Below are 23432 nucleotides of genomic sequence, written 5' to 3' on the forward strand. Positions count from 1 at the left end.
GGTTTTGCAAACCACATCACACTTTACCCTTGCTACCCTTGTGTGTGGGAATGTGTAACAGGACTGAAGGAGGACAACTGGAGAAGAGACAATTACTACCTTCTTTCATACACTAGTTGTTTCTAGTCTTCAGTAGGTGAGTTAGGCAGCTCATAACATCCTTAAGAATGGCCCTGTGCTCCCCGGCCCTATGAAGTCAACTTAGGAAGAGGCTTCTAAAAGGACAGAAGACTTGTATCTCTTAATATCAGTTTAACAAAACCAAACAGAATTACCATCACCTCTTCTCAGTGAACGTGTCAATGTGAGGGTTTTAACTAAGGAACCACTAAGGGCAGGAGAGGAAAACACACATTTCAGCAGCTTGAACTCACCTCTTGAATTTCTCCTGATGTCTAAAAAAGACAGGGGGAGCTTCCCTTTTGCACCCTCTGTTCCATATGAGCTCCAGATGCGTGCATGCTATTTTCAAAGTCAGAGGATACAGATGTCATTAAGTATGCTGGTGATCTGCTCCAGTCTATTGAAATTTTTTTAATCTGAGATCAACACCCAAAAAAGTATTTGAAGACTCAGCATGAAGGGGGGAAACAACTACAATGAAAGTTGTAGTTTCCATATTACCAAAACAAGGTGCAGGGCACAGATCATAGCCAGCATCATGAGCCCTACATCCTGACAATTGATTTGGGAGATCTTGCAGGACCTCTGGAAAAAGTATAAAACATTCCAACATGGTGTTTTCTGCTCACATGGTAGTAGGGTTATGAAGTAGCTTTTTATGACCCATTCAGTTTTCCTTTTATAGCAGCCTATTTATACACTCCAGTCACAGCTTCCACTGTACTGATTACTACAGTGCTCATTTCCTCATTCTGAACTGCGCATGCATTTCTTCATTTTTGTTCTCTCCTTATTAGATCTATTAACCTTGCATTACTCCTCCACCCTGTTGCTTAACCTCTCCTAGGCTTCTTTTCTAGGGGCACTTGTCTCACTGACAACTAAGTAACCAATAAGATAAAATGTTTTAAGAAAAACTTTTCATCTTTTTTTCATTTTTAAATGCATGAAGAATAGATCCAACACAGTATTTGAGCAGCAGTTCAGTATCACTTAAGTTACAACATCTTCTTCCACTCTGAAGAGGCCATGAAAGTAACACTTCTTAAAACTCACTATCCTTTCTACAGTCCCATTTACTTACTGTGCTAGTGAGTGCCTAAAGGCCACTGATCTTTTTTGCTTACATCATGTATTATCAAAGTCACTGATCCATACATCATTTGAAGACTGAAATCCAATTTAATGTTTTCCCATTTACACCAGACATAAGTTGTGCAGCAAATGTTTTAACAATGCTTCTAAATTCACAACACACTCAGTCCAAAACTCCTGAGTTAATATTTTTGCACTTGGGATTGTTAATGTTTGCTAAAACCTGAAACATTCTTCAGCTGACTAAAAGCTTTACATCCTTAGAGTATAAAATCTAAATATAAATGTGGTGGGCGTATGTGGATCTTTTCTCCCTGAGGAGGCTCTGTTACGAATTTCCACTGTTTTACGCCACCACCAAGTCTCTTCTAAGCTGTGACACCTGTTCAGAATTTTCAGCTTCTTAACCCTTTATTATACTTCCTACCATCTGCAGCAGAAGTGCAGGAAAAGAGTTCCATCATCCTGGACTTGCTGTATTAATTCTCCATGACTCCTTGGTGTCCTTCAGTATTTTATATTAACAGCCACCTTAAGGACAACTAACTAAATAGATGAACTTGCCTCCCTCATAATATATGCCAGTAAATAATCTGGCTATCAAGCAGACTCTGGAAAGAAAACCTACTAATTCCATAGGAGGAACACCAAAGATAATACTGTTAATAAATATTATTACTGATAATAATGCTGTTAATAAATATTATTACTGATAATAATAAATGGTTTATACAAAAATGAAACAGCACCACAGCTTTCATGTAACATTATGCTAAATGCATTCTTATCATTCACGTTTACAAGGATTCCCTATTCTTAGGTTTGATATATTTAGTAAACATTGGCAGTGCACAATGCTACTGACCAAAAGTTCTTTTAGCATTACTATGCAGATGCTCTTTTTAACATTTCTGGAAAAGATAAACCATAAAAATATATCCTAGTTAAAAGTCAAAATACTGTGTTAAGACAAAATGACTGTAAGAAAACACGTTTCAAAAGACTCTTTTTCATTAAAAAACACATATATGACTCAAATTAACCACAATATGGATTTTGACTGGATTTATTCACACAAATCAATCCAAATTAATTTTAGGCCCAAAATATATAACATAAGGATACTAGTATATTTTCCCAGGTACTAGAGGATCTTGTATAAATGTATCTGTTCGAGTGCTTCTCTGTCAACATCCTTTTCCATATACACATCATAGTTTAGCTGCACCTCTTCGACCCACTGACTGAGCTGTACATCTGCCTGAAACAATGAAAGCAGATCCTTAAATCAACACCATGTTAAGAAACAGCAGGAGTTTCAAGGTTAAGGAGTTTCAACATTAGGAAGGCAAGACATAAATAATATTAGTCATTCCAAATTATACGGCAATGATAAATTAATTTATGGAAAACCCATTTTAACTCAAATAGGAGATAATAAAGGTAACTTTAAAACTTATCTCAGTCAATAGTCTAGATATTTTGTTAGCATACTACAACTGCTTTTCTTTATGCATTTGTTTAAGCCCCAAGCATCCTGACCAGAAGGTGACATTCTGACAGACGTGCTGAGGGAGCAGCTAACAGTATTGTGGAAGAATCACAGGTATTTTCTTGTTTCACACCCAGGAAGTATTGTATTAAGGCTACAAAGGGCTTCTCAGCTGCTCTGTGACTACAGCCTGCTCCATGAAAAGTTCAAATGACACCATTGCTGCTCTTGGGGCTGACAATCTACTTCACCCATCAACATACAGCAAACAGGTGATTCAATTTCTCTAAAACTAACTACTGTTGTCAGCAAGTCACTTTGTACATTGCCTTGTCATGTCTGATCAGCATTTAGTTTCCTAGCTAAAGCTAGGCCATGTAATTTGACTAAGTGTCACACACATGATCTAGCAATGACCAATGGCAGAATGGAAAGAGAGCAGAGCGTGGCTGATCAGGTGTGTTTACTACTCAGGGAACACCACAGAGCATTCAACATGTTTGCAAGATGCACTGTTGTTATGTTTGCTTCCAACCACAATTTAAAGCTATGTAACTGATTCAAGATGCCTGATGGCAGTCACTTGGCTAGTTGGGAGACCACATCTCTCACTAATCTGTACTTCCAAAAGCTCATCCTGCCGTATTAATACTCATGTTAATACAATGATTCATGCAGCCTACTGACATAGGCTGGGATTTTCCTTTTTACAGGAGGAAAACTGAAGTACAGGAAGATGTGTTGGTGGTCAACCTCAAAACAGAATCCAGAGTCTTCCACCTTTTAATTTATGCAAAATATTATATATCCTTCCTTACAGCAATACTGGCAAGCAGCTAACTTCAACTACAGAAATGCCACTTCCACAGAAGATAATGAAGTCTGTCAGCTAAAACAGGCTGAGGGAACTTACCTGGAGCTTTGAAAGTGATTCCTCAAGACTTGGAACTGTCACTAATAAGGACCCTCTTTTCCTTACATTACAAGCAATAAATTCCCAAGCTCTGAAACATATTTAAAGGTAGATGACCAATTTTTTTTGGGAAAAAAACCCCAATATTTGATATACAATCAATCTAACACATGCCGTTAATTGGCAAGAGGTAGACTAACCTTAAAGACTTGCAATACATGTTTATCAGTCATTATTAATATCTAAGCAAATATATTTGCAGTAATAAAACAAAGCTTTGTATTAAAACCACAGGGAATATATGGATTTACAATGTTAGATTTTGTAACTTTATAATTCTCATACATACATGCATATAATTTAGTATTGCCAAGACTTTCACTTTGAACAAGGATTGAACATTGACATTTGGCCCCTTTAAATTTTTGGGTTTGAAGAAAATCCAGTCCTGAAGTGCAGTCCTTTATTAAGCTTCACAGTAAGCTGCTCTTTACATACATACATACTTCGTGTACAGTCGTGACAAAGTACTTCTCTTAAGACATTAGTAATCAGAGTGTTTAAATATAGCCCCCAGCACTCCTTTTTTTTTTTTTTATTTTGCAAGTAAGATAATTTCTCACAGCATAGCAATTCAGACTAAAAAGAATTTAATTTCCAGCATTCTTCAAATGTCATTTGTCTTCATGCTAGTAATGCAACACTAAACCACTATCCCCAAGTTATGAAAGAATCAAATGAATTCTCAGTCATGTGCCTGGAAACATACCTCCTGGCATTCTGAAACACCCACTATCCTTTACCCATCCACTCTGTGCCTCTCTGGTTGGCATTATCACCTGGTATCCAGGGCAGCAGGGCAAGCCTTAGCTGAAGCTGGTACAGAATGTCAGACTTGGCTGGGACCAAGTGGAGACACAGGTACTCCTTCTTTCTGACTGCCCATTCTAAACTTTGGATGACCAAGTTATTTACATTTTAAATGGATGCTGCTGGATTAGGAAAAGCTCATCTGTGAGTGTCTTGTACCTGAAAGAGAACCTTAGCCACATGTTTGTTTGCTACCACATCCTTATGAATATCTATTAGAAATATCATTCATAGCCATGCTTTGTAGTCTGTATATATTAAAGCTCTGACATCCACAAGTGAATGACTGGTCTTATTTCTGAAGATTAAGCTTTATGCTGATACAGTTATTTCAGATTCTTTAGCAGCAAGATACTATTTTAACATATCAGTGCAAGGATTCAATCCAAGGTTTGGGTAAACAAAGCAGCAGTGTTTAGTGGGTTTAACAATAGACAACTGCCAGAACACCTTAGCAGCTAAGTATAACAATTAAAAGTAGGCAGTATGAAACAATTTCCTTATATAAATTATGTATGTGCCTTCAAAAAGCACAACCTTAAGGTTTTCCATAATTCACAAGGTTACACACATATTGCCAAAGGAATAGGTAACTTGTTTGGACACAGAGCTTACCTGGCTTGTTCCTGTCTGTCAAGAAAATATTCAAAGACATTATTCATTACAACAACATCAGCCTTCTGCAGAAGTGAGGGCTGAGTACAGATGTCTGCATGAACCACCTGAAGGAGAAAAATTTCCCAAGGCATAAATTAAGAGATGAATACACCCTTTGAGAAGTCAAGAGGCCTGTCAGCCTAATACAGCACCTGCTACCACCCTTTTGAACCAGTCACAAAAACAGGTATTTCACTGGCTTCATAGAAGATAAAACTGACATGCACAACGATTAATAACCTTTCAAAAATGAAAAAAAAAAAATCAGATTTAACTCCTTTAATTAAAATACTCAATCCATTATGCTAAGTAAAATAAAGCGCATCGGAATTTTGGTTTAGAACCGTGTGCCATAAAAGAGGAGATGATGTATGTGATGACTGTTACATTTCACTTTCCTATATTTTATCACAAATGTCCAGTAATTTCAGGAAAGAAGTTAAGCAAGTTGAAGCTATTTTGAGGATATTAAAAGGCATCTCCTAGGGTCAGTGGGTTACTGAAGGATTATAGCTAGAAAAGATACTACAGACTCAGATTTGACAGCTGAATTCTCACAATGCATACTGGGACAGGGAATGCTGGAAAGGCAGGATGCTCAGCAGCTCTGGAGGATCCTACTAAACAACTGCCTCTCCAGTCAGCACGGGAGGAGCTGTTTTGATTTCATCTACCTTCACCTCCCAAAAAGGGTATTAGCACATCATGTCATTTTTCAAAACAAGTGAGACAGGAGAATGTGGATGCTCATTAACACTCTGATATGTTTGATTTCCTCTTAAAGACAGAGAAATCTATCAATCTGACTCAATGATCCATGTTGGTCCTTTTCAACTCAGTATGTTCTATTATTCTGCATCCCAAATCTGATGAGAAATGTAAATTGGAATATCTTTTGAAGGGATAAGTAGCAGTCAGCATGGATTCACTAAAGTGAAGTCATGCTTAACCAACCTGATTGACTTCTGTGATGAACCAGTTACCTGGATGGATGAGGGGAGATCAGTGGATTTTGTCTATTTTGACTTCAGCAGGGCTTCTGACATATTTCTCACATCCTCACAGGCAAACTCAGGGTGTGAGTGGGCAGTGAGGATTGAGAATTGACTGAATGGCAGATCCCAGAGGGCCATAAGCAGTGGCACAGGGTCTAGCTGGAGGCCTGTCAATTCTGGTGTCCCCCAAAACTCAGTACTGGATCCAGTATTGCTTAATTTATCCATGAATGGCTTGGATGAAGAGGAGATGCCTTCTCAGCAACTTCACTGATGACAGGAAGCTGGGAGGTGTGGCTGACACCATGGAGGGATGGGCAGAGAGGAACCTTCTGAAGTTCAGCAGAGGAAAATACAGGGTCCTGCACCTGGGGAGGAATAACCCCATGCACAGGATAGGATACTAATCACAGTCCTAGTATTTTAAACTACAATTCAGAAAGATCCTTGAACTACTGGAAAACTCTGAATATATGTTGATGTTTCCTTGACTTGAATGATACTTAAGACTTGACCTAAAATTACTCTGTATTTACAGAGCAAGTGACCATACTGACCAAGTCACCTAAGGGTCACTCTCCCCAAACACATTACTCCTGGGGAATTTGGGACCACATAAGCATGTGTGGCTGCACAATGAGCCAGACCCAGGTACTGCTCTAGTCAAAATCCCAATTTTGCAGATTTTGGTTCTCTGTTCTGATCTGCTTGGCTGTGTGCCAGCACAACAGAGGAGGCAGCAACTGATTTTAAAACTGCCCTGTAGTCCAACAAATACACACCAAGCCTTTCATGACTACAGGCAATTTCTGAATTTCTGAATTGAGATCTAAAGTTTCCTAAGATCTGTTGAACTGTTTACTTTCCTCCCAGTATCTGTTTCCTCAAATGGCAAAAGATGCTGAGCAACCTTCTATGTACTTTAACAAAACAAGTGTTTACCAAAGAAACACAAGGTTCACTCAGAGATTTAGCCACTAAAGATACCATTTCACTTTGCTATCCTTTAGGAACATATTCTAATAAAAATTCAGAATATCTTGAAAAAAACAATCTTTATTTAAGAAGAGTCTCTAAAAAGTTTTTCAAACTTGTGTCATGAATTATGACCAGCATCTGGATTCTCACAACTTTTCAAGCTGAATGTACCTCTAGAGAGGATTCATTTGGGGGTGAAATAAAAATCTAAGATTGAAATGTTCAAAGCAGTGTGATAACAGGAATCACATGACTAAATTAGCATTTAATGAGACTCAAATAGCTAAGTCCTCGGGCACTGCTTTGAAAACCTATTATCTTATCTTTATGCTCCAAAATGAATACTTCAGCAGAATTACAAGGTGTGAAGAAAATACATAAAAGCTTATAATAAAAAATACACAGGGCTGAAAAACATGCTTATAGATCTCCAGTTCCACTAAATTAACTTGACAGAGTTCCTAACTGTACTTTCAGTTTCATCACCATAAAGTGTTATGAACACAAAACACACGCAAAACCCAAAGGTTATGGATAAACTGTCAGCAACTGCAACTGAAATGAGCAACCCAATGATACTGCTTACCCTGTGTTAAATATTTTATGTTTATTTTTTCTTTTTAGTTTAAAATTGGGTTACCTTAATACCAAAGAAATTGCTATACTCAGCAGTCTGTGTGACTTCATTCAAGAGCACATGCATTCAACACAGGATTAAAGCCAGTATTCTACTCTGCATATTCTACTTACTGACTTTTGCTGGTAACAAAATAATAGGTATGGTCCAGAAAGGAATTTTTTTTTCTTCTTTAATATATTAGTAGCTATTCCCATAATGAAACTAGGGAAATGATTCCCATAATGATAGCATTTTGTCTGAAACCCATTTTGTTTCTGGAAGGTACATATACATGGACATTCTACGAAAGGAAATACAGATAATTCTAAGTCATTTAGGTGTCCTTAGATGCAAATTTGCAAATCCTACCAACATTTTTCTGCTAACAAAAGTGAATCACACACATTTACTTTCGTGTTTGTGACAGAAATTCTTTATACACTCAACTTCGCAGAAGTGAGCGGCAATGATGTAATTGATTTCACTGGGAGAATCAGCTAAGATGTATCTGTTTTGTGTGAGCCAATGGGTAAGTCCAGTCAGGAAAAAGGCTAAGTGATTCATATTTTGATAATTTCCCTCTTCCTCTCTACTGTAAGATCTTTTCTTCCTAACGCAAAGCCTTTGTTTAGGATCAAAACAAGCAAAGGCAGAAATTTCTCAGAATGCTGGTTTGCCAGCCACTCACTTAAACCAGATACCTTGCACATAGTGGCTAAAAATACGTAAACTAAAACATACATTTAGTTACCTTTATTCTGTCAATGAACTCATACTTTGTAATCATCATTTCTTGCAACTGGCAAAAGTCTGCATTCATTTCTACTCCATACAGCTGGGAAGCTGAGCTATAAAGATAACCCTATATTAGGAAAAGGAAATTTAGTAACTGTGATGCCTTTAAAACAAGTTCAAAATTTTCATTTAAAAGGAAGAAAATAAAACACGAGTTAATATTAAAAAAACATTTTAAAATAGTGAGTTGAGAAATGTCTTTCAGTGGATGTGAAATATTTTTCAGAGCTAAGCTCCTGATTTGGCAATTCCCACTTAAGCCTCACAAATTTTAGTAAGAGATCCAAAGTGACACATCAACAAGAAGGAAAGGAAAGCTCCAAGTTCACCTCAACTGCAAAACAGATGGAAAATAGTCTAAGAAAGAAAAAAGGTGTACAAAACACGTTATGAAAATAGTGTTTAGGGAAAAGACTCTACTGTAGTTTTTGGTTTTTTGGGAGAATTGAAGAAAATATCAAGAGAAAATAACAAAAATATTAAACATAACATAGTCAAAATGAGTGAAAATGGAGGACAATGTACCAATAATATAGTGGGATATTTTGATATCAAGTCTTTGCCAGCACCTCTAAGTTACTGTATTACAGACATTTTCAGATGCTTGATGCAAGTACATATGCAAAAAAAAAAAAAAAAAAAGCTAAATTATGATGTAATATTAAGCCCAAAAAACAGTTTCGTTTTGGACTAAGATTTTGGGAAGTTGTTGGAAATGTTAAAAAAAAAAGTACAAATACTTGAGCATACAGTGCTCTAACAAAGATACTGCTTTAAGTGCCACTGTCTCCATTGAGCACAATAATTACACTTTGCCAGACAACGCTGAAGACACAGAATATCTGAGATTCACATATATTACAACTTCATTATTAAGGTTTTCTGAAACTGTTCAACTCAGAAAGTAGAAAAGCAACCTGTGAAGTCACTGCTCCAAGGCAAGACCATGTTACAAAGCAGAACTCTTTTCTGAAAGAGTGCTTCGAGAGTATCTTCTACTATAATAATACAAGGATTTAAATACTTCAAAACAAAATCAGCCTAGCCTAGTGTTACCATTTAAGGACCCAATTCTGCAAATATTTACAAATGGGAGTAACTTTCCTCATTTGAGTAATCCCAAAATTAGACTATTCAAATGAGTAAAATCACATGCTCAAGTGTTTGCAAGATTGAGCCCTAAGCAGACACTGACTTTTTTAAGAAAGTAGTAATGTGTGTTTTGCATTGCTGCTGGCCATATGTTATACCAGCCATGCCAAAAGCAATCAAAATTGCACTCAAGTTTCTCGATGAAGTATTTTATGTGCATTTTAAAATGCAGAGCAGGACAATATGTTTTTAGAGACAAATTCATATCAAAGCCTTTCTTTGTGTATTTTAACAGTTTATCAGCTTCATAAAGGAATTTAACATAACTAATCTATATATAGGCATGGTCAAGACATGAGAGGACAAACTTACTTACGAAAGAGACAGCAGGAACAAGAAAAAGAGCAGCATGTGTGACAGCAACATGCTGTTGGACAACAGACTTTTTCTCTCCATAAGCAAGATCATTTGTAGTCCCTCTTGTGAGGAACAGAGGAAGAACCGAAATTGCTAGTAAACAGCACCTTACACTATTCAGAGAGTCAGATCGGAGGTGCCTCTCAGAATGACCCATCCAAGATTGAGTAATGAGAGTAGGCAGTCAGAAAAGAGGGAAAATGTTTGTCACAGTAATAAAATATGAATTCCTGTGCTGGAAGTTACCGCAAATAGCACTGCACCAAGCCTGGAGCCAACGTCAACCACTACCTTTCCTGTCAGGTCAGGCAGTACATGTTGATAAAGAAACTTCAGTTCCATGAGGGAAAAGGAATGCGAAATAAACTCTGGGAAATAAGAACAGAACAAAGGTGTTGGGTGGGCAGTACTAACTACTGTGTAATTAACCACTGAAATAGTAACCTGAGGAATTATCTTCACTGAAAACTTGTGTGGTTTCTTGACTGAACTAGTGCTGGGCACCCTGGAACACCAGGGTTTGCAGATCAGAGGTAATCAGCCAAGCAGCCTGTCCCAAGTCTGGAGATTCCTTGCCTTACATGGAGAATTTTGAAATTCTTCATGAAACTGAATTACCTGTTTCTGCACAATAATGTATAATGTTAAAAAATACAAAACAAGGTAACTTGGAACTGTTTAACTGAAAAAGGAAACTCAGTACCTAAAGCTCAACACAATTTGTGCAGAACTTTTTATGGGCAGACATATTAATAGCTTTAATTTCAACTCCAAAGTTTTAATGAATGGAATGTTCTCCATATAAACCATTCTTTCAATGTCTGTGCTATACTGGCACTGATCTGTACCACACCACACACGAGCTTTAAGACAGATGGTGCTTTCTACTGTTTTTCAGCATGTGAAAGGAAACCGAGGCTACTGCATGGACTCTACACTCTACACTTCCTCTTGCATCTTCCTCTCCAGTGGTACATAGCCTGCCTCTTACCTGCCCAGTTTTTGGGCAACAATTGTCACTCATACACTGCAAATTAATTCAACTTACATGTGTAGGAGGCTCCTTCCATTGGTTATGGGAAATAATTCCGGCCTGTGTATTGCACCAGTCTGGACAAAGTCCTCCATCAGCTGGATGTTGTCTTGTCCAGCTGAGTCGCTGCACAAACCAGTTTAGTTAAACTCAATTTGTTTCTCTTGTTCCCGAAAGAACACTTACCTAGAGATGCAGTTTTGTATGAGCCACACTGTGTGCAGTAGCTCCTACTCATTTTCCCCTCCTCACACAATGAATCAACAACATCATCATCATAAAGGAATGCATCAACATGAATCATGGGCAGTGGATGCTGGTGTATCTGAGAAGAGGAACAAAACCTTAGAAAGGCATAACCCAGTCTCTTAACTTCACTTACATTGTCACATGTTAACTGTCCCACCATCCTACCTTTCCCAAAATCCCTGAGTTCCATGTTTTTCCCTATGCAACAATTAAAAAAAAATAAAAATTAAACAATAGAAATCCTGCATGTAAATTGGGTATTCAAATTCCACTGAAAAAACCAGTATGTGGCAGTTGACAAACGAAAGAAAGCTGGTTTTGATACCTGAGTAGGGCGTCAGATGTAAATTTTGTCTCTTTAGTGCTTGCTCAGCTATAGAGAACATATAGGGTAAAAGAAACTTCTTCTCTTCTTTTAACAAGGAGTATGTTACTTAAATTTAGCAGAAAGATCAATTCTGCTTCTCAGCCTCAACTGACTATTTTCATCATTGTGCCTTATGCCTCTATCTAGAAGCACCCCTGATTAACATGGGTGTCACTTTCAATCTGAAGTGTACCAGTTCTCATCATTTCAAGGGGCATAATCTTCATCCTCCTACTCATCTTTCCTCCCTTTTCCAGGCTTGCTGCATGTGGCCAATCCACTTTTCCCACTGAAGAGCCATGCACCAGTTTTCTGGAAAATGCATTAACTTTCCTTGTATACTGACAGCTCAAGTAGAAAAGGTGCACTCTCTTCCCACAGGACTCACAGCCCACCTCTTTCTGAGCCATCAGAATCTGAAAAGAGCTGGAGATCATCTCTGGGCTGCCCACATTATAGCAACAGCAAAACACTGTCCTTGTGTTACTGTTGCCTTTAAGGGGGCTGTTAGAGTCTATTATGGAGCTAGCATTAAAGAGTCACTGTGACAGGTGCCATACCACACAGAATGAAAGCTATCTCAAATACATATGATCAAAATACTAAAAACTATGAAACAATTTTCTTGGAGTCATGCAAACACAGAGCAACAGACCTGAGAACCAAACTGAGATTTCCTATACTTCAATCCATGTTCATTCTCTACTATGAACTACTGCTAAAAATGGTATCAGAATAAATGATGTGGTTCAGCAAAAGCAAACCATAATTAGCTTACTTTCTGAACAGCTTGATGTTCTGAAGTAAACATTGCCTCGATGGGTAAACGATTCCGCAAATCTTCAGCGATATTTCTGAGCACAACATCATTGTTACTCACCACAAGCTCATCAAAGTCATCTGTAAATCAAGACAAACAAAAACCCTTGAACAATCATATGCAGATCACGTGGACTAAGTGATGACCAGTACAATACAGTTGCAATACATAAACAACACCAGATGGATAAGGTTTTTTATTTGTATGCATTTTTCAGCCTTTGTTAGCTTTTCCAGCCAATGACAGATTTGGATTGTAATAACTTTGCCACATAAAATAAATGCAATGCTTTTCTGAAATCTCAAATTATTTTCATATTTATAAATTTATAACTCACATATGATAGTCTGGGCTGCCACCAAAGTGATACTGTTTCAGCTTAAGATATAAAAAACATCAAAGATGTTTTTGAACTATTGGAGAAATTACGAAACTCAATAGCTTCCTGAATGCAGCCTCTTTTTTTTGTTTTTTTTTTTTAATTCAAGTTTCTTTTTATACGTATGATCTTTCTAATAAACTTACAGAAAAATTGGGGATAATGCACAGTTCAACAGTTCAACTCACAATATATTTTACATTATCTAAACTATCAAAATACTTCAAATGAGAAGGAAAATAGGAATGGATGTAAACCAATACATTTTTGCAAAGCCACACTGTAAATTTTTGCTATTTTTCCAGAATATTCCTGCATTACTTTAGCACATTTTTTTAAAGACATCTAGAAAAAAGATTGAGAAGGAAACCATGTGAAGACACTACTCATTTCTTTTACCAAGGTTCAGTCAATACTAAGTGTCATTACTTCTCCAAACTGCTCTTTTAAAAAAGATTTTTCATGCTGGAAACTCTACAACCACCCTTAGCCATCTATTCCAGTGCTTGACTAACATTAATATTAGAAAGGAATACCTATCTTAATTACTGATTTAGATTTCCTCTGCCACTAATTTTCTATTTTCTGCCCCATTCACAATGGAAATGGAAAACTTTGTTCCTCTCCATTATATAGCAACTACTCCCTGCAGACTTATCATTTGTCACATCAGTCTTCTTTCCAGGAAAAACCAAGTTTTGCCTATCCAGACCTATCTAGGTTTTTTTTTTTTTTCCCTCGAGTGTGATGATTCTCAACACTTCCCTTTGGATCTCCTGGACTCTTTTCATCCTTTCTGACCTGCAGTATTGAGAACCAGACACTCCAGCTGAAGGTTTACTTGCTCTTACCAGACTTTTAACATCTTGCAACCAACATCCCGCTTATACCCCCTAATTTCATGTTAATAGTATGATGTTCCTAACTGGCATCTGCTGTATGCCTGTACCCTGCTCTCTTCTTGTTATGTTTTCCTCAAAAGAAGGGCTAGATGAAATTCCTATTTGTCTGGATATCTCACTGCTTTGAGGATGCTGAACTGATTCTAAACAAAAGCACATCTCAGGTTAAAGCTACATACCTGTAAAAGACAACTAACACCAACAAAAAGCAACCACTAATCTAATCCTGAAAAAATATACCAAACCCATCTACTAAATCTAGTCTAAAACTGGACATGTATGTCCTCTCTTCCCCATACCTTCTGGTTGGCTTCTTGTTTTATTTAGACTGCGAACATGTTGGGCAGCAACTGTGCTTTTTACATGTATGTGCATCACTCACAAAAAGAAAATCTTACAGCTTTTACAGGTGTTTTAAAAAAGGGCAATGTTTGCTAGCATTGTTGTTCCAGGTGGGAACATTAGTACAGAAAAGCCTGATGGCAAACAGGTTAAAAATAAATCTACAGAACACACTACAAGTTTCTCTATGTTAATATATTTAATCTTTCCTGTGGATCACAGGAAATGCTAGAAAGAGTGAGAAATTTTAAGGCTAGTATAGGAATCAGAAACTTACAAACCTTTAAACTATGAAATGCTTCTGAAATGCTTCTTTTTGCTTAAACACTGCAGTGAGAGCAATATGATTAAAGAAACTATCATTCATTGGTGCAAAAAGCTCTCTTCTTAAGAGTGCAAATATAAATGGTTCTTTCAACACATCCAAAAATTAACCCAAGCAGATAATCCCGAATCACCTGTAGTAGGCAGCAGAAACTTTAAATTATCTGTATCTATATTTATATTCCCTTAAGATCTATTTGATCTATAATTTATTAAACGTACAGCAGTAATGCTCCAAGGCCCTGATGGACCACTACTACTGGTAATTGTTATACTCCAGGAAGACAATTCACTGCTCCAAAGTGCTCACAGTTAGGCTCTCCAGAACCACAGCTCCTAAAGAGATGCACGCTTTGCAGCCAGGAACACAGGAGGGACAGAGGCAGCAGCTGCAACAGCAGCAACACCAACACAACAGGTGCAACGCAGCAGCTCCAGCTTGTCAGCATTTTAATTTGAAACCTCTGATAAGCACCCATCCTGTCAAACTCACAGCCCATCCAACAATTTGCAAGTTTGTTTGAACATCCCAGAAGCACAGCGATTTCTTCAATCAGCTCAGGGGAAGATTTCTATGGATGTGACTCAGCAGAGAAATAAACCCAGATATTATGGGAAGGGAAAGTGGGAAAATCTAACTGCAACTTAAACTGAGACCATCAGCACCACAACATGCCCTCAGAGTGCCAAGGCGCCAGTTTGCTGAGGTGGATAACATCTGAGGGAGCAAGGGGAAAAATCCTGCTACAGACAGAACAAGAGAGTAGAAAGCTGATATTAGCAGCTGAACAGATCAGTGCCTGTGGGCAATAAGCCTCTACATCTGGCACTTGCGTTAAAACAATACTATTACTATGCAAGAGAGCTCATCCAGCTGTTATAGTGCCTGTTAAGAGTATCGAATTCATACATAGCGTTTAATGAAACACAGGAAGTGTTCCTAGACCACCAGGCCAGCCACATCACAATGCAAATACAGAACTTCAACTCTCTTCCTCCCAGATCTAGTGTGTCAGTAGGATCTGCTCCCTCATGGCCTGGGTGACCTTTCCTGGCCAACATTAGTGACGGATAGCTCTCCGGACTACTCAGTGTTCCAGCTCCACAGCAGAGAAACACACACCTTCAGTGGGACACAGGTAGCACATCTGTCTTCCTCTAACCCAGAATATCCCTCCCCTGCCCTGAGTTCTATCTGTACACCGCCTGATCTCTTCTCTTCTATAAGGCCTCTGATCTCTTCTTGCAAAACAAAGTATGGCACACACAACTTCTTGTATGCTCTGTTCAAAACAAGTCCTAAGGACAACACATCAAAGAAAAAACTGTTGAAATGCTGACATTGAAAAATAAATGACAAATGGAAATGCTCCTTTCTAACTATCAGTTCATACTCTAAAGCACAACAAGCAGGAACAAAAAGGAGAAAGAGGTCTGAACAGACTTCATCTGAGATGACAAAATGGCAGCTGCAGCAGAAGGTGTGTGTGCAACACACGTGTGTATAGTCTGTGACTGAACTCTGACACGGAGAGTCGACTCCTTCCTGTCAAAGCAAGAAACAGCAACAGCTACCACAATAACTCATTTACTTCTGCAGTATGCAAATATTTGTAGATTGCCATCAAGTAGGAAACACCAATGCCAAATATGAAAATATGCACCTCTGCTGGTAGTTTTATCAACTCCACCCTCGTGTTTAACAAATTGCTCACTCTTGAGAATCTCAGTATTGCCTTAAAAGGGATCTTCAAAGAAGAAACAAAAATAGAAAACTATTTTATATATCATTTTAGTACCTGTTATATACATGAAATGTATACAACACGAAATGGAGAGTGTGCAAGCCAACCTGTGTTCATTGAACAGACAAGCAACCAGGAAAGAAACATACAGTTCATGAAACACTGCAAGATGAATCACAATCATTTGTTTATGGAGGAAGTCTGAGTGCATAGTGTTTGTATTTTACTTCAAAAACCGGTTCCACTGGATTTACTCAACATGCATTTATAAAATTTAATTAACACGTTGCAAAAAGCCTCATTATCACCCTGGTGCTAGTCAGCCTTTCTACACAAGCTAAAAAAACATCACAAAGCCTCACACCAGATAGAGAGCACCGCTACACCAACATCTGAACACCCCAGCACTGCAAAACAGGATTGAAGACAAGCAATGTGCGATTTCCAAATGACAACAGAATGTCACTGAAGAAGAGGAAAGAAGAGGATTTAGCAGAGGCAGCCATAGCAGCAAGTACCTTATGGTCTTCTAGATAAATACTCCAACTCACAGAAGAGAAAAGCAAATATTAACAGCCATGTTACCTAACTAATGGTTAATTTAGTAATTCAGCATGTTTTAATAATACTGGACAGCCAAGTCAAGGAGGAAGCAGCACATCCCTAAAACTTCAGTACTGCCCTTTTTGGCTAAACAGTTTGAGAAGCAATATGTGACCTCAGTATATCAAGTACCTCAGGAAATCTAAATATTATTTCTGTCTCAAAGCATACATAGTTATTGATAGAAAGCAATCAACTTTTTCCAACATAAACATAATCAGAATTCATTTTATTAGTTTAAGTCTTTTACATTGGTTAATTGACTAAAATAAGCTTTGAAGTTAAATTCTAAACAAGTTAAGTCTCATAACTGTTTTACAACCCCTAGTTTTCCCCACCACTATTACATTTCAATGACTAACAACTTAGGGAGTATTTGGTATTCTTGAGACCTCTCTCAAACCAGTATCACTTGTCACAATAAAGAAAATTAATGCAAATTCCCAAAACTGATGATTCACCCAATTATAGGTAACATCCCATTTTAGTTTATCAAACAGAGTAGTAAAGAAGATTTTTGTTGTGGTATCATTTTAACAAGTAAATCCATTCCAGTTAAAGTGAAAATGCAATGTTATTTTTATGTCTTCTGAAAGGATATTTTACTTGAATAAATCACTTCCACAAATTTGGATATGAAGCCTTTTTCACATACACACAAACACAAAACCACATACTATACTTGTCCCATTGCAGAAACCCACATTTTCATCCTTTTTAAAGATAATCATTCCACTTTAGTTCCATCTGCAATGACTGAAAGGAAACATTTAAAGAATCAAGTTTTTTCTTATCGTGTTTCCTCTTCTTGTCTTGTCAATATTATCATCTGATAACTTTACCTAGCAAGTCAGAGAACATGCTAATTCCTAGATAATAAAGTACATGACAGAAAATGCTGGACACACTTGGTCTGCTCCTAAGAGTATAATGAGAAGTTTCTTCTCTGTATGCAGAACACTGTACTAAAGCAGCACATCCTCCATAATCAGTTAGGTTGATTTTATCAGATACTCCTCTCTCACTGCCTGTTAAAAGCCTGGATTTACAGCACTGACTGCCCTCAACTTTCAAGTCACAAGACTAAATTGTACACCAACCTCTTAAAAAGCTGGTTTGTTCCCAGTACAAGTGAATCCACAAAAAAAATAACTTGCACTTCATTATATGTTGTTTATCCTTAAATCAGAAGATGTGCAATGAGATTTGCAATACTTATTAACCAATTATTATTTTGAATAATACTCTTGTTATTGAATATTTTGAGTACTGAAGGAACAATCAGCTATTCAGTCCAGTGTATCACTTTGAAATCTTAGCTTCATATTTAAGTTTCTCAGGACATGCATAAATCAGAAAAGGTTTGTAGGAGTGTTTTATTACACTGTTACATGAACTGAAAAAAAGTTAGAAGTTAGTATCACAACAGTAAGTTTTAGCCCTGATGGAAAAATATTTCAATCTTAGACCCCGTGACAGAACACAAGAAGCATTAAGGTCTTAGCAATTTATATGTGTTTCACTGACACTGACTAAGAGACAGGCTTTGTAATCTGCATTTAAGTGCTAGTACAGCAAAAGCATTCAGTAGCTGCCAGTAGGTAGAGTGGTTTGGTGACTTCAATCTCAAACTCAAGATTCAGATTCCTGTATTTACTTCCCCTGATTCCTGTGTTCCTGCTCATGTAAACAGACAGCTTGGTCACTTCACTAGTTATCTCCTCCAGCATTCATTCTTACCAAACACAACCTTTTCTGACACTGAAAATTTTAGAAGTCTGGGCAGTGGAGGTTCAAGTGGAAATGTGCCCCAGCTATACATCAAATGCTGGGACCCAACTGAATGGGATGGTCAGGGGGGTTTCCCCAAGTGGTTTGAATTAGCTCTTGGGCTTCACCCAGGTTTTCTTAGCCGGAACTTCTGGAGCATGGTTATTGCAAAAGGATATTAAAACATTAATCATCCTATTATAAAAAAGTTAAGACACCAAAAGTTCCTGTTCTTTTTTCCTACTCTTATTATTTAATTTTCTTTAAGATCTAAGACTAACTCAAAAGAAAAGCTGGAATGCAAGTCACCGTGAAATGACGTACATTTCACTGCAGTGTGTGGGAAGAGCTGGCTGATTGTGAAACAGCCAAGCAGTGTTGCTAAGCAGCTGCTTTAAAACAGTAACGTCTTCTTCCATCACACATGATATGGAATTTCTAAAATTCTCAACACAAAAACCCCCACATTCATACGAAGAAAAAACTGATAGAATCTTTCATTCATTTACATTCCCGTAATTACTAAGGAAGGCTGGTCAGAAATCATTGGAGTGAGAATACGTTCAAAGTTCTTTCAGTTCAAAATATGTAAGGCTTTACTTTATGTAAGATAACTCTCTTTACTATAAATCATTTTGTATCATCCATGGAAGTTTCTCAATGACATTTCATGCATTCAGTGTGTGAGCCTGAAAACACCAACTAAGTTACAGTAATAAATAAGACTGTCTTCGCAACACCAATCCTAAAGGCCAACCACATTATGTAGGACTTTAAGGATGCACGTACACTTTAATTCAGAGAGTGGTGTGAAGAAGGAAAAAGCCTGACTACAGCTAACACTGGAATCACGCCTCAGTTCTCCTCAGCTGGAGGTAAAACTGTAAGCTCAACAACTTGACAGAAACAGGAATGGGATACAGGAGGAGAAAGCAGGGAACTGACACACCACAGAAAAAGTTTGTCTGTGGGGATAACATTTTTGTTTCCATTTATCCTAAGTTTTCATTCAGAATATTATCTCCCCATTCCTACCACCTTTTTTTTTTTGTTGTTGTTCATCAGAGGTTTGTTTCCTTCCTACATCTGTATCACCAAAGACTAGGCTTTTATTTCTGTATGGCACATAGATCTGGGCACCTTTTACATCTCCCATAAAACAGCCTTCTCTCTGCACAGAGAGAACATCACATTCCCTAGCTGTATTCAGGGTACAGCAGCAGAAACTTCTACCAGCCCCTCAATATCCTCACTCCAAGCACTATTAATTATCACAGGACTATCTTGGGCAGAATAATTATTCAAATACAACAATTCTGAGGGAAAAAAAAAGCCACACTAAAAGTTACTGCCGGTATGCAGCCACAGAAGCAGCTCAAAGAAATAATACAAAGAAAAGCATCATCAAGAGTGTTGTACTGAGGACATCACACAAAATATTTGCATCTCTGAGGAAAATGCAAAGAGGCTAAAGGAATGCTACCTGCAGTACAAATGCCTCTGCTCACTTACTGTCCAATGCTGCAAGAGAATAAAACCAGTAAGGGAGAGATACTGATCTTGTACTCTAGTCCTGCACTCATCAGGGTGAAAGCTAGAAATAAAGCAGGACACAGCCATTCAGACAAAGGAGATTAGAAAAACAGGAACAGGTTAATGACCCAAAGAAGCAGTGAAACATATCTTGATTGTTTAACAATGTAAGCTTTTACACATAAGCATAAAGCTTTCTATTTTCCACTCTTTTATGTCTACATGTATCTACATGTAAACATATATGTATGTTAGAGAGGGAGACTGCAGCATCTTGAGAGAGCACAAGAAATTGGCAAACATTAATATTTTTCCATTGTTAACTTCTATAAGCCTTAGCATGAAACCAAATTCTATAGGCTCTAAATGTCTCCACAAATGTGGCAATCAGGGTAATAAGATTAGCCTAAGTCACACATTCTAAATGACACACCTTGGAACAAATATGGTTGCCTATGGTATACTGCATCAGCACTTCACAAAATACAATCACAAAGTGTAAGCAAATGCCAAGGACGCAGATCTCTAAAGTACAACTTGATTTCTCAGAATATTAATTATAGCATCCAGCCACGATATTAGCAATAAGCATTTTTTTGAAAGAGAAAATTAGCATAACATATTATCAGAGCACAAGCCTGTAAGCAAAGAATCCTAAACCAAAAAATATTCTGAAGATGGCCTGACTAGGAGACTACAGAGATGAAATCATATTCATTACTTCAGCTGCTTGATCCTGATTGCCCCGTCCACTCTGTTCTCTGACCTGCAACATATGAACTGGAAAGACATTGAATGGTAACTGTAAAGCTAATTATGTTTAAAGATGATGCACATAGTGAAGCAGCAGCAATCACTATTGATGTGAACAGTATAAAAATAGAAGGACACAGATTGCTCAGATATACCAAAATATACTCACACAAAGTAGCTCAAGATTTGGAACCTAATCTAGTCTTTAGGTTGTATCATAATTATGAAGAGCAAATACGAATCAAGAATATATGTGTCCTTTCATTGAAAAACCTAGGCAAAAAAAACTAGATCATCAAAATTCAGAAAAAATATTTCAGATATCATAATCTAACAACGGCTAGTAACCATAGCATATTATCTTTCACAGAAACCATCTATGGGAAGTTTTGGAAGCTGTAATATAAAAAAAAATATTGAAATGTATTCACTGACAAAGGATTTTGGAGTCTACATAAACTATGCTATTGGCTAAAACCTCCTATGGCAGAAGTAAAACATGATCATAGAACTGAAAGGGAGAAAATAGTAAGTATGAGTTTCCTAACTGAAACAGTTCAGCATTTTCAAGTTTCACTAGTAAGCTCCCGTGTGTTTTACTATATTTTTAAACAAGTCAGGAAGCTGAGAAAGCCATATATGCCCACCACACAAACTAATATAGTGCATAGGAGCTATGATGATTTATGTGAAGTCAATAAGCAAGATGAATGATTGCATGTGAAATTCAATGAGATTTTTATATTAAAGCTTATGGGATAGAAGAAAACCACTTCTAACAAGATTGTTTACATTAACCCAAGCACAGAAGCTACTGTGTCCAGACAGAACCACAAAAATGAAAGGATGCAGTTTTTCTGTGGCATTGTGTCTGTGCACATATGCAGACATATGCACGCATAGGTATATACATGCACACAGTATGTGTACATACACACACAGAGAAAATAACAATGTTTAACTGCAATTAACACAAACTACTTCCATCAAAATTTAGCCTTCAAGTTCTGTGGAGGCCCGTCTCTGCTCTAGTCATGAAGGCTGACACCCAAATGCTCTGGAACATTTGGCAATGTCTCCCCTAAGAAAGAACCTGTTTGGGTGGGAGGCTGCATGCCTGTCACGGACAGTAAACACTGTTCCCAACTGGTTCTCTTCCACTAAATCCAGCAGAGGGCCTGCTGCACCTTGAAAAGGATCTGTCCTACCCCTCCATCTGAGTGACTGTGGGAGCCGCAAACCACAGGGCACAGGGCAACAGTGACTTTGCAGTTCCAAGTACCCAGACAGATGGATAACTTCTTGGTGTCAGAGCTGGCCTTTGTGTCACAGTCCCTGTGTGTTGGCTTAGGAAGTAAAGTGGACATGCTGGAACAAAGACCCAAACAAGAAGCATAACGCAAGCAAAGCAGGGCATGACTTGGGGAAGTACTGTATCGTATGATGAATTTCTCCTAACACATGATCATCAGGGTAGGTTTAGCATCCCAGGAGACAATCATTAATAAACAGGACAAACACATACTAAATGTTTGAGACTGGATCACAAGATTGGATGCGTCTTCCAGATTCCTAACTGCAATGGAAAAATGTACATATACCTAAAGACTAAGCAGCTTTTATACTATATTCAGCATGGCACTATGACTACAGCTTTAATGCACTGCCTCCGCTGAGGTTTTCCGTGTCATCCTTTGGGTTCAGTTGCAAATTTACAGCTTCTGCACTGACCCATATTTACTTTCTTCTTGTGCCACAAAATGCTAGACTGCAGCACACTGATGAAATTACATCCAGGCATAAACAAGGGAGTAAACAGAAAGCTATGTTAACTTAAGGTGACATCAAGTGCGGAAAACAGCGTTTGTAAACTAGCTCAAACCGCTATTTCCAAACTTCTCAAAGGCTGCTGTGAACACGTGTGAAGCTGAACAAGACAAGTTTAATATCCAAAGCCGACTCGGTGTTCCGCCGCGGGGTTTGAGGGTCACCGCGTGGCCCGCGCCGCGACACCGCCAGCCCCTGACACGGCACCCGTGTCCCCGGACGGGGGAGTGCGGCCCGGACGCGGGGCAGCTGCGGCACGGCCACCCCCGACCGGAGCCGGGCAGGGCGGGCGGCACCGGCCGCGCTCTGCTCCGGCCTTCCCGAGCGCCGCAGCCCGGCTGAGCCGCCCCGCCGGTACCCTGTCAGCCGCATGCCCCCGGGAGGGACCGGCGCCCCGGCCCGGACACGCTGCCCCTTGCCCAGGGTCCGCTCCCCGCCCCCGCGGCCCCGGCTGCCGCACCGCGTCCCTGGGCCCGGCCCGCCGGCGGGGCCGAGGGGGTGTGGGCGCGGCCCCGCGCGGCGCTTACGGGCGTTGCGCATCCAGTGCAGCAGGCGCGGCAGGTCGGCGGCGCGCGTGCCCCGCACGGCCGCCAGCACCGCGCGCCGCGCCGCCTCCAGCTCCATCGCGCCGCTGCCGCGGGGGGGCGCCACGCGAGCCGCCTCACGCACGTGCGCGCCGCGGGAGGAGCCCCGCCCTCCGCGCGTCCACCCACCCCCCCCCGCCCGCACGTGCGCATGC

At 38.9% G+C, this 23432-nt stretch overlaps 1 protein-coding gene across 1 annotated transcript; it reads right to left on the bottom strand.

Annotated features, from left to right (window-relative positions):
* Positions 1-1026: 1026 nt before the first annotated feature.
* On the bottom strand, positions 1027-23334 carry LOC107205370. Its single transcript, XM_015629690.2, has 8 exons — positions 23221-23334; positions 12474-12595; positions 11266-11404; positions 10293-10414; positions 8494-8604; positions 5109-5215; positions 3624-3714; positions 1027-2479 (listed from the first exon to the last, which is right to left on the bottom strand). Exons 1-8 carry the CDS (start codon positions 23315-23317, stop codon positions 2363-2365), a joined length of 906 nt encoding a protein of 301 aa, XP_015485176.1. The 5' UTR covers positions 23318-23334; the 3' UTR covers positions 1027-2362.
* Positions 23335-23432: the final 98 nt, after the last annotated feature.

The sequence above is a fragment of the Parus major genome, chromosome 5 (assembly GCF_001522545.3).
Source record: "Parus major isolate Abel chromosome 5, Parus_major1.1, whole genome shotgun sequence".
Classification (NCBI taxonomy): domain Eukaryota; kingdom Metazoa; phylum Chordata; class Aves; order Passeriformes; family Paridae; genus Parus; species Parus major.

What these genes read in the sequence shown, in the direction of transcription:
- LOC107205370 (XM_015629690.2), bottom strand. Translation starts at nt 23,317, where the DNA reads ATGGAGCTGGAGGCGGCGCGGCGCGCGGTGCTGGCGGCCGTGCGGGGC. An exon ending in AACATCAAGCTGTTCAGAAA is followed by an intron (nt 11,405 to 12,473) that starts GTAAGCTAATTA and finishes TCCTCTTCTCAG; the next exon opens with ATACACCAGCATCCACTGCC. An exon ending in TTGGTGCAGTGCTATTTGCG is followed by an intron (nt 8,605 to 10,292) that starts GTAACTTCCAGC and finishes TTCCTAATATAG; the next exon opens with GGTTATCTTTATAGCTCAGC.